Genomic DNA, 15,394 nt, shown 5'->3' on the forward strand with positions numbered 1-15,394 from the left:
CTGAGTTCCTTCTTCATCTTCTTTGGCCATGAAGCAAGCCACGTCTTCTTCATCACTTTCACTGGATGAAAAGTAAGAGCCACGGCTGCTTCCTCTGTTCTTTCCGTCACCAGTCATAAGAGCCTTCAGCTCTTTTCCATCATCCTTGGCATCTTCACGCATTGGCTTCCGGCATTCCGATGCATAATGACCTTTAATACCACAGTTAAAACAAGTAACATTAGTTTTAGATTTTCTATTATCATTAGAATTTGAAGAGTTTGAGTTAGAGTTGCTCTTCTTCATGAAGTCGCCAAACTTCTTCACAAAGAGAGACATGGCATCGCTGCTCAGTTGCTGAGCTGCCATCTTTATGTCAGGAGTGGTTGGTGGCTCTTCAGCAGTCACCAGCGCCTTGGCAATGATAACGGACGTGGGTTGATCTTCTTCCATCCTACAGTTCAGCTCGAACTCATAGGCCTTGAGGTCAGCAAAGAGATCAAAGAGGGAGATCTTGTTTAGATCTTTGGATTCTCTCATCACCATAGTCTTTATGTCCCATTCTCTTGGAAGAGCACGCATGACCTTGATAGCAAGCTCCCAATTGCTATAGGTCTTTCCAAGGATGAACAGAGAGGAGACGATCTTGTTGAATCTGGTGTCGAAATCGTTCATTGTTTCACCAGGACGCATTTTGAAGTTGTCGAACTGTTGAGTGGCAACCATGATCTTGTTTTCCTTGGTTTGCTCGTTGCCCTCACACAGTTGAGTGAGTCTGTCCCAGACCTCTTTGGCAGTGTCACATTCGATGATGTAGTTGAACATACTATCATCGAGAGATTTGTATAGAACATCAAGAGCCATGTTGTTGTGGTTGTTCTGCCTGTTTTCATCAGCGGTCCAGTCAGCCTTCTCCTTATCAATCTTGATAGGACCTTCTGTGACAGCGCTCCACATGTCATCATGAAGAGAAGAGAGATGAGCACGAACTCTTTTCTTCCAAACAATGTAGTTTTCACGAGAAAAGGTTGGAATGGCTGTAGCACTGGCATATTTGGGTATGGTCGACATATTTCAGGAAGGCTTGAGAATAGAAACAGGGTTCTGATACCAATTGATAGGATCAGCTTTATCAATAGAGACGGGGGTCTGGCTAAGGATGAAGGCTTATGAAAAATGGTTTGAAAGAAATCTTGTTAGGGATTTAATTCGCTTTCTATTCTACGCAAACTTGTGTAAACACTTGAAACGAATTCAAGGCGGATTTGTTTACTTGGGTTTGAAGCACAAGATGAAATATGAAAAGATGACAGAAAAGAAGAACACATCAGTTTGTTTATGGATGTTCGGAGAAACTCTCCTACGTCACCACTTCTTCCCACCACCCAAAGGATTCACTATAATATGATTAGAATCAAATACAGTTTACACACACACTTAGCTCACTATTGAACAGAACACTTTCTGTTCAATTACAAGATGAAGAATATCACTCAGCTAAAGGTGTTTTGATTCTAGCTCTCTCTTGATTTACACACAGTACAATCAGAAAGCAGCTTCACAATATTCAAAGGCTTGAATTCTCTAGTTTCAATAATCAAGATTGGCAAGTAACAGGTGTTTCGTCCGTTGTCCTTAGGATTTGTTAAATACTGAGCAGGAGCTAACGGTCGAATCTTCAAGAATGATACGTGGCACTCTTCCATTGGAAAGCCTCCATTGTACACAGCAGGTTCTGAGCAAAAGGATCGTGGTCGTACATCAGGGATGTACCTGCAAAACAAGTAATGTGAGGAAAATTCTCTTACGTGGCATTCCTTGATTGGATGCATATAGTTGTTGTACTAATATTCACTAGAAAGTGGAGCAGAAGTAGGGTACAGCTATAGCACGTGGGTAGGTGAAATGCTAGATTCAAGCGTGCTGCTTAAACTGAGCATTAGACGTATTTCAGTTAGACGGATTGTGAAAATCAGTCTAATGAAATAAGTCATCTCCTTCTAATAGAAAAACGTCTATTAGACCGCCTGGTCTAATAGAATTAGACTCGTGTCTAATTACAATAACCATTAGACTGCACGTCTAACTCCACTGAGTTAGACTGCACGTCTAATTCCAGTTCTACCTCAGACTTGTCTGAAGGAGTTAGACGCACGTCTAACTTTCACTTAATTAGACTACCCGTCTAATTATCCAATAACTATTAGACTGCACGTCTAACTCCACTGAGTTAGACTACACGTCTAATTCCGGTTCTACTTCAGACTTGTCTGAAGGAGTTAGACGCACGTCTAACTTTCACTTAATTAGAGTACCCGTCTAATTATCCAATAACCATTAGACTGCACATTTAACTCCACTGAGTTAGATTGCACGTCTAATTCCGGTTCTACCTCAGACTTGTCTGAAGGAGTTAGACGCACGTCTAACTTTCACTTAATTAGACTACCCGTCTAATTATCCAATAACCATTAGACTGCATGTCTAACTCCACTGAGTTAGACTGCACGTCTAATTCTGGTTCTACCTCAGACTTGTCTGAAGGAGTTAGACGCACGTCTAACTTTCACTTTCTATTAGACTGCACGTCTAATTCCGCATAAATTAGACTACCCGTCTAATTACAAATATATTATACTACACGTCTAACTCCGATGAGTTAGACTGTACGTCTAATTCGGAATAACAATTAGACTACCCGTCTAATTACAAACATATTAGACTTACGTCTAATTCTGTGTATTCATTAGACTAACGTCTAATTGTTTACATTCATTAGACTACGCGTCTAACTCCGATGAGTTAGACTGTACGTCTAATTCTATGCATTAGACTTACGTCTAATTCTGTACATTCATTAAACTACACGTCTAACTCCGATGAGTTAGACTGTACTTCTAATTCTATACATTAGCCTTACGTCTAATTCCGTGCATTCATTAGACTACACGTCTAATTCTTTACATTCATTAGACTACACGTCTAACTCTGATGAGTTAGACTGTACGTCTAATTCTATGAGTTAGACTGTACGTCTAATTCTATGCATTAGACTTACGTCTAATTCCGTGTATCTATTAGACAATCCGTCTAATTACACGTCTATTAGACTACACGTCTAACTCCGATGAGTTAAACTGTAAGTCTAATTTTATGCAATGAAAGCCAAAATCGGTCTAATGACCCTCATTAGATCCAAGTCTTATGAAATATTGTTTCAATACACCTGTATCAAAAATCATAAGTTATTTCATCATCAAAATTTCAATGGTTAAATTATTTCAACACTTAGTCAAAATAATTTGACCCAACAGATATTCATCTAGATTCTCCCCCTGAATATCGGAAGCCAAAAATTAAGGTTGATTTTAAAAAAAAATGTAACATCCATGGTGGTGTATACTTTCTTAGTGGAAGGAGAATAACAGCGATATCCCTTTTGGAATGGAGTATAACCGATGAATATCTAGAACTGTCCTGCAAGGAACAAGTAGTAGAAAGAATATTTACTTACGTGGCATTCATTCATTGGATGTAATTGGTTGTCGTATTGAGCTACACGGATCAGTGGAGCAGGAGTAGCGTACAGCTAGTTGATCATGGGTAGACTGATGCTAACTTCAAGCAGTTGTTGAATCGAGGAATTAAACGTGTTTCATTAGACTGCCAAGTCTAAGAAAGTTAGACACTTACGTCTAATAGCGAGATCCATTAGACCACCAAGTCTAATGGAGTTAGATTGCACGTCTAACTACGTTTCACTTCAGACTTGTCTGAAGGAGTTAGACATCAGCGTCTAACTTTCATATGTTAGAGTGTACGTCTAACTACGTATCTGTTAGACTGCATGTCTAACTACATATCTGTTAGACTGCACGTCTAACTACGTATCTATTAGACTGCACGTCTAACTGCGTATCTGTTAGACTACACGTCTAACTACGTATCTGTTAGACTGTACGTCTAACTGCGTATCTATTAGACTGTACGTCTAACTACGTATTTGTTAGACTGCACGTCTAACTACGTATCTGTTAGAATGTACGTTTAACTACGTATCTGTTAGATTGTACGTCTAACTAACGACACGTCTAATAAGTCTGTTTCAAACCAAGTCTAACTTAGCATATTTTTGATGCACCTGCACAAAAAACAGTTAGACACCTTAGCTTTATTCTTATTTAAGTTTTACACAAGTTCATCATCAAAATCATCAAAATATCGTTAGTCAAGATAATTTGACCCAACAAAATTAATATTATTCAAATCTAATTAATTTAGTTTGTAAAATTAAGTTTAATCTTAAACTTAATGTTAACATATATTTTATCCCCTCGGCACCCCACTTAACCCCTTAATTGACCATAATCTTGTGACTCACACTTTTTCATATATCTTTTTTATGCCCTCGGCAAACCACCCACCAATCTTAGTCGACATCAATTGATGACACATCTCTTATCTCTCGTCAAACTCAACCACTCACCTCCCAGATGACTCATCTTGTGACTCAAATTTTTTCATATGCCTCTTTATCCTCTTGGAAAACTACCCACTGACCATAATCTTGTGACTCACACTTTTTCATATGTCTCTTTATCCCTCGACAAACCACTCACCAATCTTAGTCGACCTCTCTTTTACTCTCACTTTAACAAATCAACAACCAATCCCAATTGATCACATACCTCTTATCCAACGTCAAACCAACCACTAACCACCATCCGATCTTCATCTCATGACCTCACACTTTCAAATACTCGTCAAACCAACCATTAATACCGACCTCACACTCGAAAAACCACTCACTACCCGACCTCCATCTCATGCCTCTTTATCCCTTGATAAATCACTCACCAATCTTAGTCGACCTCTCTTTTACTCTCACTTTAACAAATCAACAACCAATCTCAACTGATCACAGACCTCTTATCCAACGTCAAACCAGCCATTAACCACCATCCGACCTTCATCTCGTGACCACACACTTTCAAATACTCGTCAAACCAACCACTAATACCGACCTTACACTCGAAAAACCATCCACTACCCGACCTCCACCTCATGACCTCACACTTTCAAATGCTCGCCAAATCAACCACTAATTCCGACCTCACACTTGACAAACCACCCACCACCCGACCTTCATCTCGTGACCTCACACTTTCAAATGCTCGTCAAACCAACCACTAATTTCGACTTCACACTCGACAAACCACCCACCACCCGACATTTATCTCGTGACCTTGCATTTTTAAATGTTCGTTAAACCAACCACTAATTCCGAACTCACACTTTCAGATGCCTCGTATCCTTTGTTTAAAAGTTGTGTCACCATATATTATAGTTAATAATGCATTCATGAAAATCTAGATTTGTATATTTTAGGATTTGAACCCATGTCTTAAGCATAAAATGTGAACACTTTAACTGTTAGACCATTTGAGATTTTTGAAATAATTTTATTATTTTGTGTATGTATATATATTTTGTATTTAATATTTATGACCAATTAGTTAATTTTTATATTAACTAAAAATTTTATTTATACTAATAAAGAAAATATTATATATATATATATATATATATTATATATATATATATATTAAGAGAGAAAATGTATAATAAAAGATAAAATATATTTATATAATATTAATGATGAAAAATAATAATATATATTATATATAAAAATTATTGATAATATATTTTATATGATCAGTGAGAATATATATATATATAATTAATTAATGAGAAAGAAAAAAGTTAAGAAAGAAAAAAAAGTATAAGATAAAATATATTTATTGTCAAGAATAATTAATGTATTTTTTTTATATCTAAATTTGCATGTTTGGTCTTAATCATAAAATGTGAAGACCTGAAATTATTAAAAATAATTTTATTATTATATTTATATATATATATATATTTATATATATATATATATATATATATTATATTATATTATATTATATTATATTATATTATATTATATTATGAGAGAAAATTATTATTATTAAAGAGAATTGATAACGTAAATTATTGTGGTGTCTTATTGACTATCACAAATTCATTTCCTCACCCTATTCTTGCTTTCCTTATAAATCAATTAACGCATTAGATGAATGTCATTCTACGATCATTTCCTGTCATGATACATACATTTGTTCGTATTACTATACTGTCTCAATTCCTAAGACATTACAAACAACTTTTTCATAACACAAAATCATGCAATAATCATATTAAACCCCACATGTGCGTCCTTTGAATGAAATAAACAACTTGGATTGGCCTTTAAAGCTAAGAAAGCATGGAACAACCGGTAAGCCAACATAATCTACATATATCTCACTAATGACATGAACTGCGCAATGAATTTTTTTTTACAATACAGCAAGCAAAAGCAAATACTTCTATCCATAAGAACAATGACCATAAGTTGAAATTCATCAAGAAAATGTGCTCATATAGAATTCACATTCCCTTGTAAGTTGCAAAATATTCATATATTTAAGGGAAATGATCAATTTAACTGACGGAAATAACAAAAGGATGAGTATTTCTTTGTTTTACAATCAATACATACAAATGTTCTTGAATATATGCATATCAGTACTGGATCAGCGTTAGAGAATTCCAGAGGACAATGCTGCCATCACAAATCCACCAACAATTAGTCCGAGAGAGAGTTCCTCCGCTCCACCAAGATTCTTCTCCCAAGATAACCGATTGAAACGTTCGGAAGTCGCCGCCTCTCTGGCCAGCGGCAACTCACCATCGTCGGACTGGAAATCAAGCTTAAAGATCTTCAGATGAACTGAACGAAAGCAGCCCATCTGTTTACAAACTTTATGGAAGTCATAGGTGGAGCGCAGAAGAAATGAAGAAAGGATTCTCGTTAAGAGCAAGGGAAACGTGATGGGTAGAAGTGAATCTGTTCGACTGGAATTACAATGTGATCGATGAGTGGTTTGATGCGAGAAGAGTGCGAATCTCTTTCTACACAACATATTTTAAATCTATGCTTTTTAACAAATCCAAGATATTTTTTACTTGTGTTTTACACATTTTTGCCAAGCCTGAATTTTCTTATAGATTCATGTAGGATCAAAGAATGAATCTCTCTCCGATGGTTAGGCGGTTTAAATTCAACTGCTAAAGTTTGAATCAAACAGATGAATTTAATGGATCTAGCAAATCAACTAACAAACAGAAAAAAAAACAGAATTTACAACTCTCTTTGTCTTAGTCTTTGGGACATGTTTCAAGTAGTGTTGAGAGAAAGCTGGCCTACAACCATCTAATCCATTCACATTAGTGGTTTAAAAAAACAAAACTTGACTCTATAGAAGACTTAAAAATCTATAGAAAAAAAGATGATCAGTCGTCCCAAGCACCATCTGCAGCACCTTCAGCCCTTATCATAGCCGGAGATGTCATGTGTCTATATTTATCTTCCACGTTAGTTAAGTTTAACAATTTTGAAAATGCATTCTTCGCATCCTCTTTTCGAGCAGCTGCTACTTCTCTTTCTTTCTGTCGTGCAACCTGAAATTGACCAAACCACAAATCATATCAGAAATTAGATTCTAGAGCAAATATGTTGTTTCTGTAATTACATAATGAAAAAGAGAGAAATACAAACAAACCTTCCCTGTTGCAAATGCCACGGGATTTCCTGACTGAGCATCACTTATCCCCTTCTTTATTTGTGCCACGAGGAACTGCACCCACAAAATACAATTATTAATCAATTAGAAACAAAATTAAAAAAATCAATTCACAAAAAATAATAAGAGAAAGAACCGTGTCATATTCAGTGTAGAATGAAGTAGCTTGTCCTGTAGATCCAGCTCGCCCCGTCCTACCAATCCTGTGTACGTAATCTTCCATAGTCTATATATATACGATAAATCAATGAAATTTAATTATTCGTTTTATTGATCAAGTTGGGGGAGACAGCATAAATTTGCAGAAGAACATATGGTAACCTTTGGAAGATCTAGGTTTATGACATGAGCAACACCTGTGACATCTAAACCACGTGAAGCAACATCAGTCGCAACCTACATTTCACCATTTAATGAAAAAGTTAATAAGCATTCTGTTCAAGTGATGAAACTATCAAAAGTGTAATATTGCCAAACTGAGTTGTATTCAAGCCAGGACACATTCTGAGCAGTTGATCTCATTCTTCAAATTTCATTGGCACTCAATCCACTCCAGACTTTCCTTTTATTTGTATTCAAGCTTAGAACACTATTTTCACTTGAATTTAATGATTACCTTTTGAAGGAAAAAAAAAAGCAAAACTTGAGGAGGAATGTAGTACACTATTTTCAGTTGCTAATTTAACTCATTGCTTTACATTCTGAGCCTCCTCATTTGGGTTGGAGAACATATGGCTAACTTGAGGAAGAGTATGAAAAATATCCATCTAGGCTTATTTTATGTAATTAATAACCATAATTAGTTAGTCTAATTTTGGGTGATTGAATTGATAATAGAGTTTACCATAACTAATTAGGAAGGAATTTTTGACATCTCTAATTGGTGAGATTACTTGGCTTGTAATTTTTTCATAATGATGCAAGAAATAAAGATGAAATTTCTTCAAAAATCCATCACTTACGAATAAAAAAATTGTCTGATGCAAATAACAAGTTGTAATTAGTACTACTGTTTAAGTTAATGATATATTTATCTATAGAGAAGAAGATAAAAATAAATAAGGGGCAGTTCAGAGATTTTAATTTTACAAAAGGTAAATAGCCTACAGTGATCAAAGATCTTAATATTATCAAGTGTGAAGTGACGTATAGTGATTCAATAAAAACATAACAATTATTTTATAGAAGGTAATCCAGTAAAAGGAAATGCAGGGAGTATAATCTAACATAAGTAGTAATATAAGGGTAGTATGATAATTAGTAGTATATGGGTATTATGGTAATTGGCATAGATAGAACGTTTAAGTGAGTTACCAAGATGCTTGTGGATCCTTTCCTGAAGTCCTGAAGAGCAGCCTCACGCTCACTTTGACTGCATCCCCCATGGAAAGCAACTGCACGCAAACCTTGAGCTATCAATGCTTCTGCAATCTCATCGCATCTGTTCTGTATCAGTGTGACAAAAGAGCATTAAAACCGGGATAACAATGATATACAGATTTGAAATGATCAAACTCATTTTTACAGCCGTTTTCATTGTAATGAATGAGCCACATGAAACAAAAAACAACTCACTCACAATCCACTTATCTACCCTAGGATTCTTTTTTAGTTCAAGGCCCTTACCAGCTGAATACAATACATGTTTTGGACAAAGAAAACTTATGATCTCTAGGAATCTTCGACATTTAATAAGATTATAAGAAATGAAAAAAATAAATTGATAAGCAATGCACCTTCCGCTCCACAAAAACAATGGTCAAAGGAAAAGGATTTCCGGATTGATCAGCCTGATTGCTCTCATGAACAAGTAGTTCTAATAGCTGGTTAACCTACAAGAAATTTAATGCTTTTCAGAACAAGCATTGTGTTAGGATTGTAAATAGTAGTATACAGGGCATCAAAAATAAAAGTAATATACAGTTATGGCATTTTTAAAAAGAAGTAGATTGCATAATTGTAAAATGCAGATGAAGCATATTATTGAACTGATCTCTTGTATTGGGAGATATGTTGTGAATCGGTTGAATGTGAATCAAGAACGATTTCTCTTCTCATCCCCTGTTTTCTGTGATTTAACAAGGCTTTATCTCATCAATTGTTCTTCTCTTCTCGCTATCCCTAATTCTAGAATGACACCTAAGACATTAATAAGCAAACATGTTTGAAATATTCAACTGACTCTAGAAAACCAACCCATGTTTAAAGACAGACTGAAAATGGAGAGGATAGAGGACTTTCCATGCACAATCTTATCTTAATTATCCCAGTTCTCTCCAAACCCTTCTCAGTAGTATACACTACTTCGCCATAACATAACATAAGATGTTACATATACCTTTATACGCACATCAACTTGTTTGCAACTCTTACATCTTCATAGAAATAACAAAATTGTGGATAAATCATGAGAAAAATATTAAAAGGATAGTTTTTTTGAAAAGGAAATTCCTTGTATTAATAAGAAGGTTCGTTTACACTTAACTAAACTTGAACCCCTATATTTCCTTTCCTAATTCTGTTATTAATTTGAATTTTGTTGGGTGCAATGTCCAGAGTGAGGTAGCCTCCTCAATGGTAAAACCTCGCCTCAGAACAAAAAAATACATTATTGCTCTATCTCCCATTTTTATATATCAATTCATTTTTACCCTGGGTTCATTTTATTTGTAACTATGACTTTGGGATCTTCCCATCACTTGGGAGCTGCAATTGTACATCCACTCTATCCCTTAAGAGAGATCCTGGAAGTGGGGTTGGAGCAGGGCTAATGTATGATCTTGGCCAAATGGAACTTCTAGAAATTAAATTGTTATCAAAGTTCTACATGTCCATTTTTTCCAGTTCTATGGTAATATATATTTTGTAAAATTATGAAATAAATGATGAAACAATAGATATTAAAATTTCTCAGTTTAAGATATATAAAGTCAAACAAAGACATATAACATGATGGAGATTTACGACAGGAGGCATGGAGTGAGATAGAGAGTGAGCGAAAAAAATCTTTTGCATGTACAATGTACGGAGAGATAATAAAATCTACCTTCTCATTCGCTGGAACTTTTTTCAAAATTTGTGCAATATTTGCCGTTGGACTGCTCACCTTCCCAACCTTTACTTGAACTGGATTAGTCAGGTAATCCTGGTAATAGTTAAACAGAACATACTATTATTATGGGAAATGATTCTAATTTGAAGACCAGAAACAGGGTTAGTCTCTCCCCTATGTTCATAGAAACATGATTTGAAGATTCCTTCAATAACAATAAAAAGAAAATCTGTAGTTTTCAGATGTCCGATCCACCAGCATTCCAAGAACTATTATTTGAAAGACTATCATAATAATGAGCTTATAGAAAACTAGTATTTTGTCACAATCTCTAACACAGTCACAACCCAAAATCGCCAAGGTTAGAATTGAAAGTGATATTTCTTTAATTTTTGTACAAGTTTATTTGTCTATGATGATCCAAATTTATATTATGATCCAGATTTTGGCTACAAAGATTATTTTCTAATTTTATTATTATGATTATAGTGTGACTTTTGGCTTCATTTGGTATGCTGATTATTTTATAGGATTTATTTTTAATTTTAGGAAGCTTGCACGACCCACCACAGTCATGGCCCTCCCACCACTTCCATTTAAGAAGTTTCTAGTGGGAATCATACCCGAGACCTTTGGTCTCTTAAACAAGATTCTTGTCACTTGAGCTACTCTAGTGAGTTTATTTTCTAAACTATTGTGATTTTTGAAAAACATAACAAATGTATGTATATTTTATTAGCTCATGATCCGAATTATAACATGTGATAACTAATAGATCCAAAATGTAAATTACTCAATGCAGTTTTTGCAAATGATTTCTAAGTGTTCAAGGCAGAGGTCATGGAATTCATCATCATCTACTCATATTAGAGGCTCAAGTTAAAGCATGAACAAGACCTGTGCTAGTGCTTCAATTTCAACTGGCATGGTTGCACTAAACAACAATGTTTGATGCTTCTCTGGTAGATTCTGCATTATCTGCAAAGGAAATGCAAGATAAGAAACATTCAGGATAGACAGGTTATGAATGTAAAGAATAAATTGACATTACAGATAAAGAGATCTTTTCTTTGCCAATTCTTTTTCTGGGAAACATTAAAATGAAAAAAGCAGACCTAGTTTGGACACCATTTAGCATGTCGATATTTTAGTCACTGGAAAAAGATGTGCTAAAACAAATAAAGAATGAGATTCTGTGGAGGAAAATCCATGACTGTGCACCTTAGGAATCAAAAAGTACATGGCCCTAACCATCTAAAATATTTGGGGGTAATTTAGGTAAGTCAATTTATCAGTTATAGCTCCAACAGATAACTTTTCTTAGCATCAAATAAACAAAACAATCCAAAAACACTGATTAAAAAGTTCCAATGGTTCATTACCATTACAAAAAGGAAACATAAGAATAGAGCAGTTCCAGCACAAATATTGAGAAACCCTAACCTCTCTTATCTGTGGTTCAAAACCCATATCAAGCATTCTGTCAGCTTCATCCAAAACAACAAATGATACTCTTGATAGAGAAGTACTCCCTTGCTGCAAATGGTCGATAAATCTTCCTGGTGTAGCAACAACTACATGCACTCCTGCTCGTAAATCAGATTTCTGTAATAAAAGAACACAAGAGAATACTTCAGTAAAACGAAAACAGAAAGTGCAATAATAATAACCCAAACAATTACCTGGTCAGAAATGTTTGTTCCACCAACCACTATTGCAGTTCTGAAGGACTCGAGAGATCTACTAAAAGCTTTAACCTGAATAAAAGAAATTACATATTTGATCATCCCCTAATGGAAAGTCACTGCACCTCTCTCCAGTGTACTGTCACACATATCAGCTTTATAACATCAAATTAACATATTGATGTTACATTCAAGAAATATTCCAAATGTGAGTAAGTCAGGCACAATTTTAACCTCAAAAGGCTGTTTCATTGTTGTGGAAAAGCTAATAAATAGGAAGAAATCAAAAAGTTCCTTCACTACACAGGTTCACAATGTGCTATTTTGTTACCAGCTTTTCTTATGTTGATCATCGATATTTGAAAAATCAACATTTGTTATGTTTTCAAATAAAAACAGTGATCTAAAAATAATTTGATCATGGAATAAAATCTCTACACCAAATGAAGCAAAAAAAAATTACACTACAAACCGGATCTTGATCAAATAAATAATCTGATGATCATACAAAAAAAATATTACATTAACTTTGACAATTTTCAATGAGATCGTGATTATGACTAAGATTGTGACAAAATACAGGATCCAAATAGGATCAGTAATAATAAGCAGGTTCAGCACCCACAACAACTTCACAAGGATATCTCACCTCTTTCTCTATTTGTTGAGCCAGCTCTCTTGTTGGAGCTAACACAAGAGCTAGAGGTCCTACATTGCGCTTAATGGAGGGCTGAGCCAAGCAATGCTGCAATAGATGATGTAAAAATCAGCGCTATAGGGGATAACTAGTGGAACATTCACATTTGTTCATTATGCATCATAAGGTGAAAAAAAAACCTGTATCATTGGAATGGAGAATGCAGCAGTTTTTCCGCTACCAGTTTCTGCACATCCCAAGAGATCCCTACCACTTAAGGCAACAGGCATGGCCTGGGCCTGAATAGCAGTTGGCCTAGTGTACTCATGATAGGCAATGTCGCTCATGATGCTTTTGTGCAAGCACTGAAAAAGGAAAAGAGAAATTAATTCCTACTAGCAAAATAGATTCTCCTGGTATGCTTATTACTTCCAGGCTCCTAAAGTTACCATGTCAGCAAATGACTCTATAGGTGCGGGTGCTGGCAGTGGAGAAGAAACTGGATCTGAAGTAACATCAACATTAAGCCTTGAACGGATCTCTTCAATCTACACATAATTTAAAGAAAACAACCATTATTATGCAAGGTTCATTTAAAGTAAACATCCAATAAGATTAAAGGACCCGTTTACTGAGGAAGGATGCTAAGTAAATTGTTTGTCAACCATTTTAGCACCATGTTTAACTACCACAAGAAATATTCACTACACTTGTCTTTAAACTACACTCAGGACAAACCCATTAGCCTTACATCAACATTCTCAAAGAACTTTAATTTTTGCAGTACACATTAAGGAAATTCAAAAAGACTTCCAATGCGAAATATTCAGGGGTTATAAGATTTTTACCACAAGCAAAGAATTTGGCATAGAAAACTACGTTAGCTTTCAATTCTACTGGATTCTGGTTCAAACGGTAGTGGTCACCATAAAGCGTTTATCCTACTTAACGATTATGATCACTAGAGAGTGTAAACTCTGATTTTTCACCTATATATGATATTCCAAATATAAAGTTCTGAGCTCAATCCAAGCAAACAAAAACCAATACAACAAATTGAAGCTCCGCATCTAAAAATACCTTATTTTGGAGTCATCGAGAAGAGTGAGGTAAAAACTAAACCTGGTCTGGAGATAAAAGGCGCACGCGTTCAGAGGGATTCCACTGGACGAAGACCGGCTCAAGAACTGCAACATGCTGCGATGAAGGGAGCTTACCGGAGTTCGGGCGAGCTGTATTACGGGAAGTGGAGAAGCTGGAGAAGGATGAGTTGAAGCAGTCAGATGGGTTTCTGGTTTGATAGTTGAGTTGGTCGTTACCGCAATCGCTGTTCGTAGTTAACAGAGTGAATTGAACTGTCCCGGAATCGAGCGTCGTGTTCCTGAGATGAGGAGGGACGTATGCCATATTTGTGATGTTCGTTGCTTAGAGTGGGAGAGGGAGGGCGGGGAGAGAGATTTTTGGAAATGGGATTAACACTATTCTTTCTTCGCCGATTCAAGAATATGGTAATGATAAGGTGTATCTGTAATTATCATTTCTCGATCTTGTGGCCCAATTGACTAGTCCACTAAATAGAATAATGGGCTTAAATTCAATAGATTTCTAAATAATGCAAATTAAGAAGTATGATTTATGTCCTATATACATTTCATAGAGGATAAACTCTTTATCCATTAACTCTTTATGGAAAAATCTTAATAAATTTATATACATTATTGACTTTTTAATTTATTTCTCAAATAAATTTACAAAATAATACAAATTAAAATTTCATAATTTATATACTATTTACATTCCAATTATTATATTATTATAAAATCAAATTTTATATTTACTTTTATAAAATTATATATATATATATATATATATATATATATATATATATTTGTTCTAAGTATCTATATATTTTATTATATTTATATTAATAATAAAAAAATTATATAATTATAAGTTTTTTATAGAATTAATTTATTTTAATTAAATAAATAAAATTTACTATATTTATTTTTTTATACATTTGTAATCTCGAAAAAATTCTTTGTGTTGGTTTCTTTGAAAAGTTTGAGATTCGATAACTTTAACCTCAGTTTGCATGTCAAAAAATTTCTTTTAAAATAAAATATTAATTTTAAAAGATTCGATTGATTTCTGACTTTTTTTGAAATTAATTAAAAAATAATTAATTTAGGAGTTCAATTTTAAATAATTTGAAAATTTATGTAATCAAATCACAATTTGATTTTTAAAAAATTCTTGAGTTAAAATTATTTGAACATGATTAATTTAAAAGATTATTTATTTTGAAACAGCGTCGTCAATTAGATTTTGAAAATCAATAAAAGTTGGCATACGTGTATGCAAACGTATT

At 34.5% G+C, this 15,394-nt stretch overlaps 1 protein-coding gene across 1 annotated transcript; it reads right to left on the minus strand.

Moving 5' to 3' along the window:
• Positions 1-7,155: 7,155 nt before the first annotated feature.
• Positions 7,156-14,514, minus strand: LOC124936885 (ATP-dependent RNA helicase DBP2-like). Its single transcript, XM_047477416.1, has 14 exons — positions 14,146-14,514; positions 13,473-13,571; positions 13,224-13,388; positions 13,036-13,131; positions 12,384-12,458; positions 12,145-12,306; positions 11,599-11,679; positions 10,696-10,794; positions 9,386-9,481; positions 8,964-9,095; positions 7,971-8,045; positions 7,786-7,875; positions 7,629-7,703; positions 7,156-7,527 (listed from the first exon to the last, which is right to left on the minus strand). The coding sequence occupies exons 1-14, from the start codon at positions 14,428-14,430 to the stop codon at positions 7,360-7,362; spliced, it is 1,698 nt and encodes a 565-aa protein (XP_047333372.1). The 5' UTR covers positions 14,431-14,514; the 3' UTR covers positions 7,156-7,359.
• Between the last annotated feature and the right edge of the window lie 880 nt (positions 14,515-15,394).

Source organism: Impatiens glandulifera, chromosome 4, assembly GCF_907164915.1.
Source record: "Impatiens glandulifera chromosome 4, dImpGla2.1, whole genome shotgun sequence".
Taxonomy (NCBI): Eukaryota; Viridiplantae; Streptophyta; class Magnoliopsida; order Ericales; family Balsaminaceae; genus Impatiens; species Impatiens glandulifera.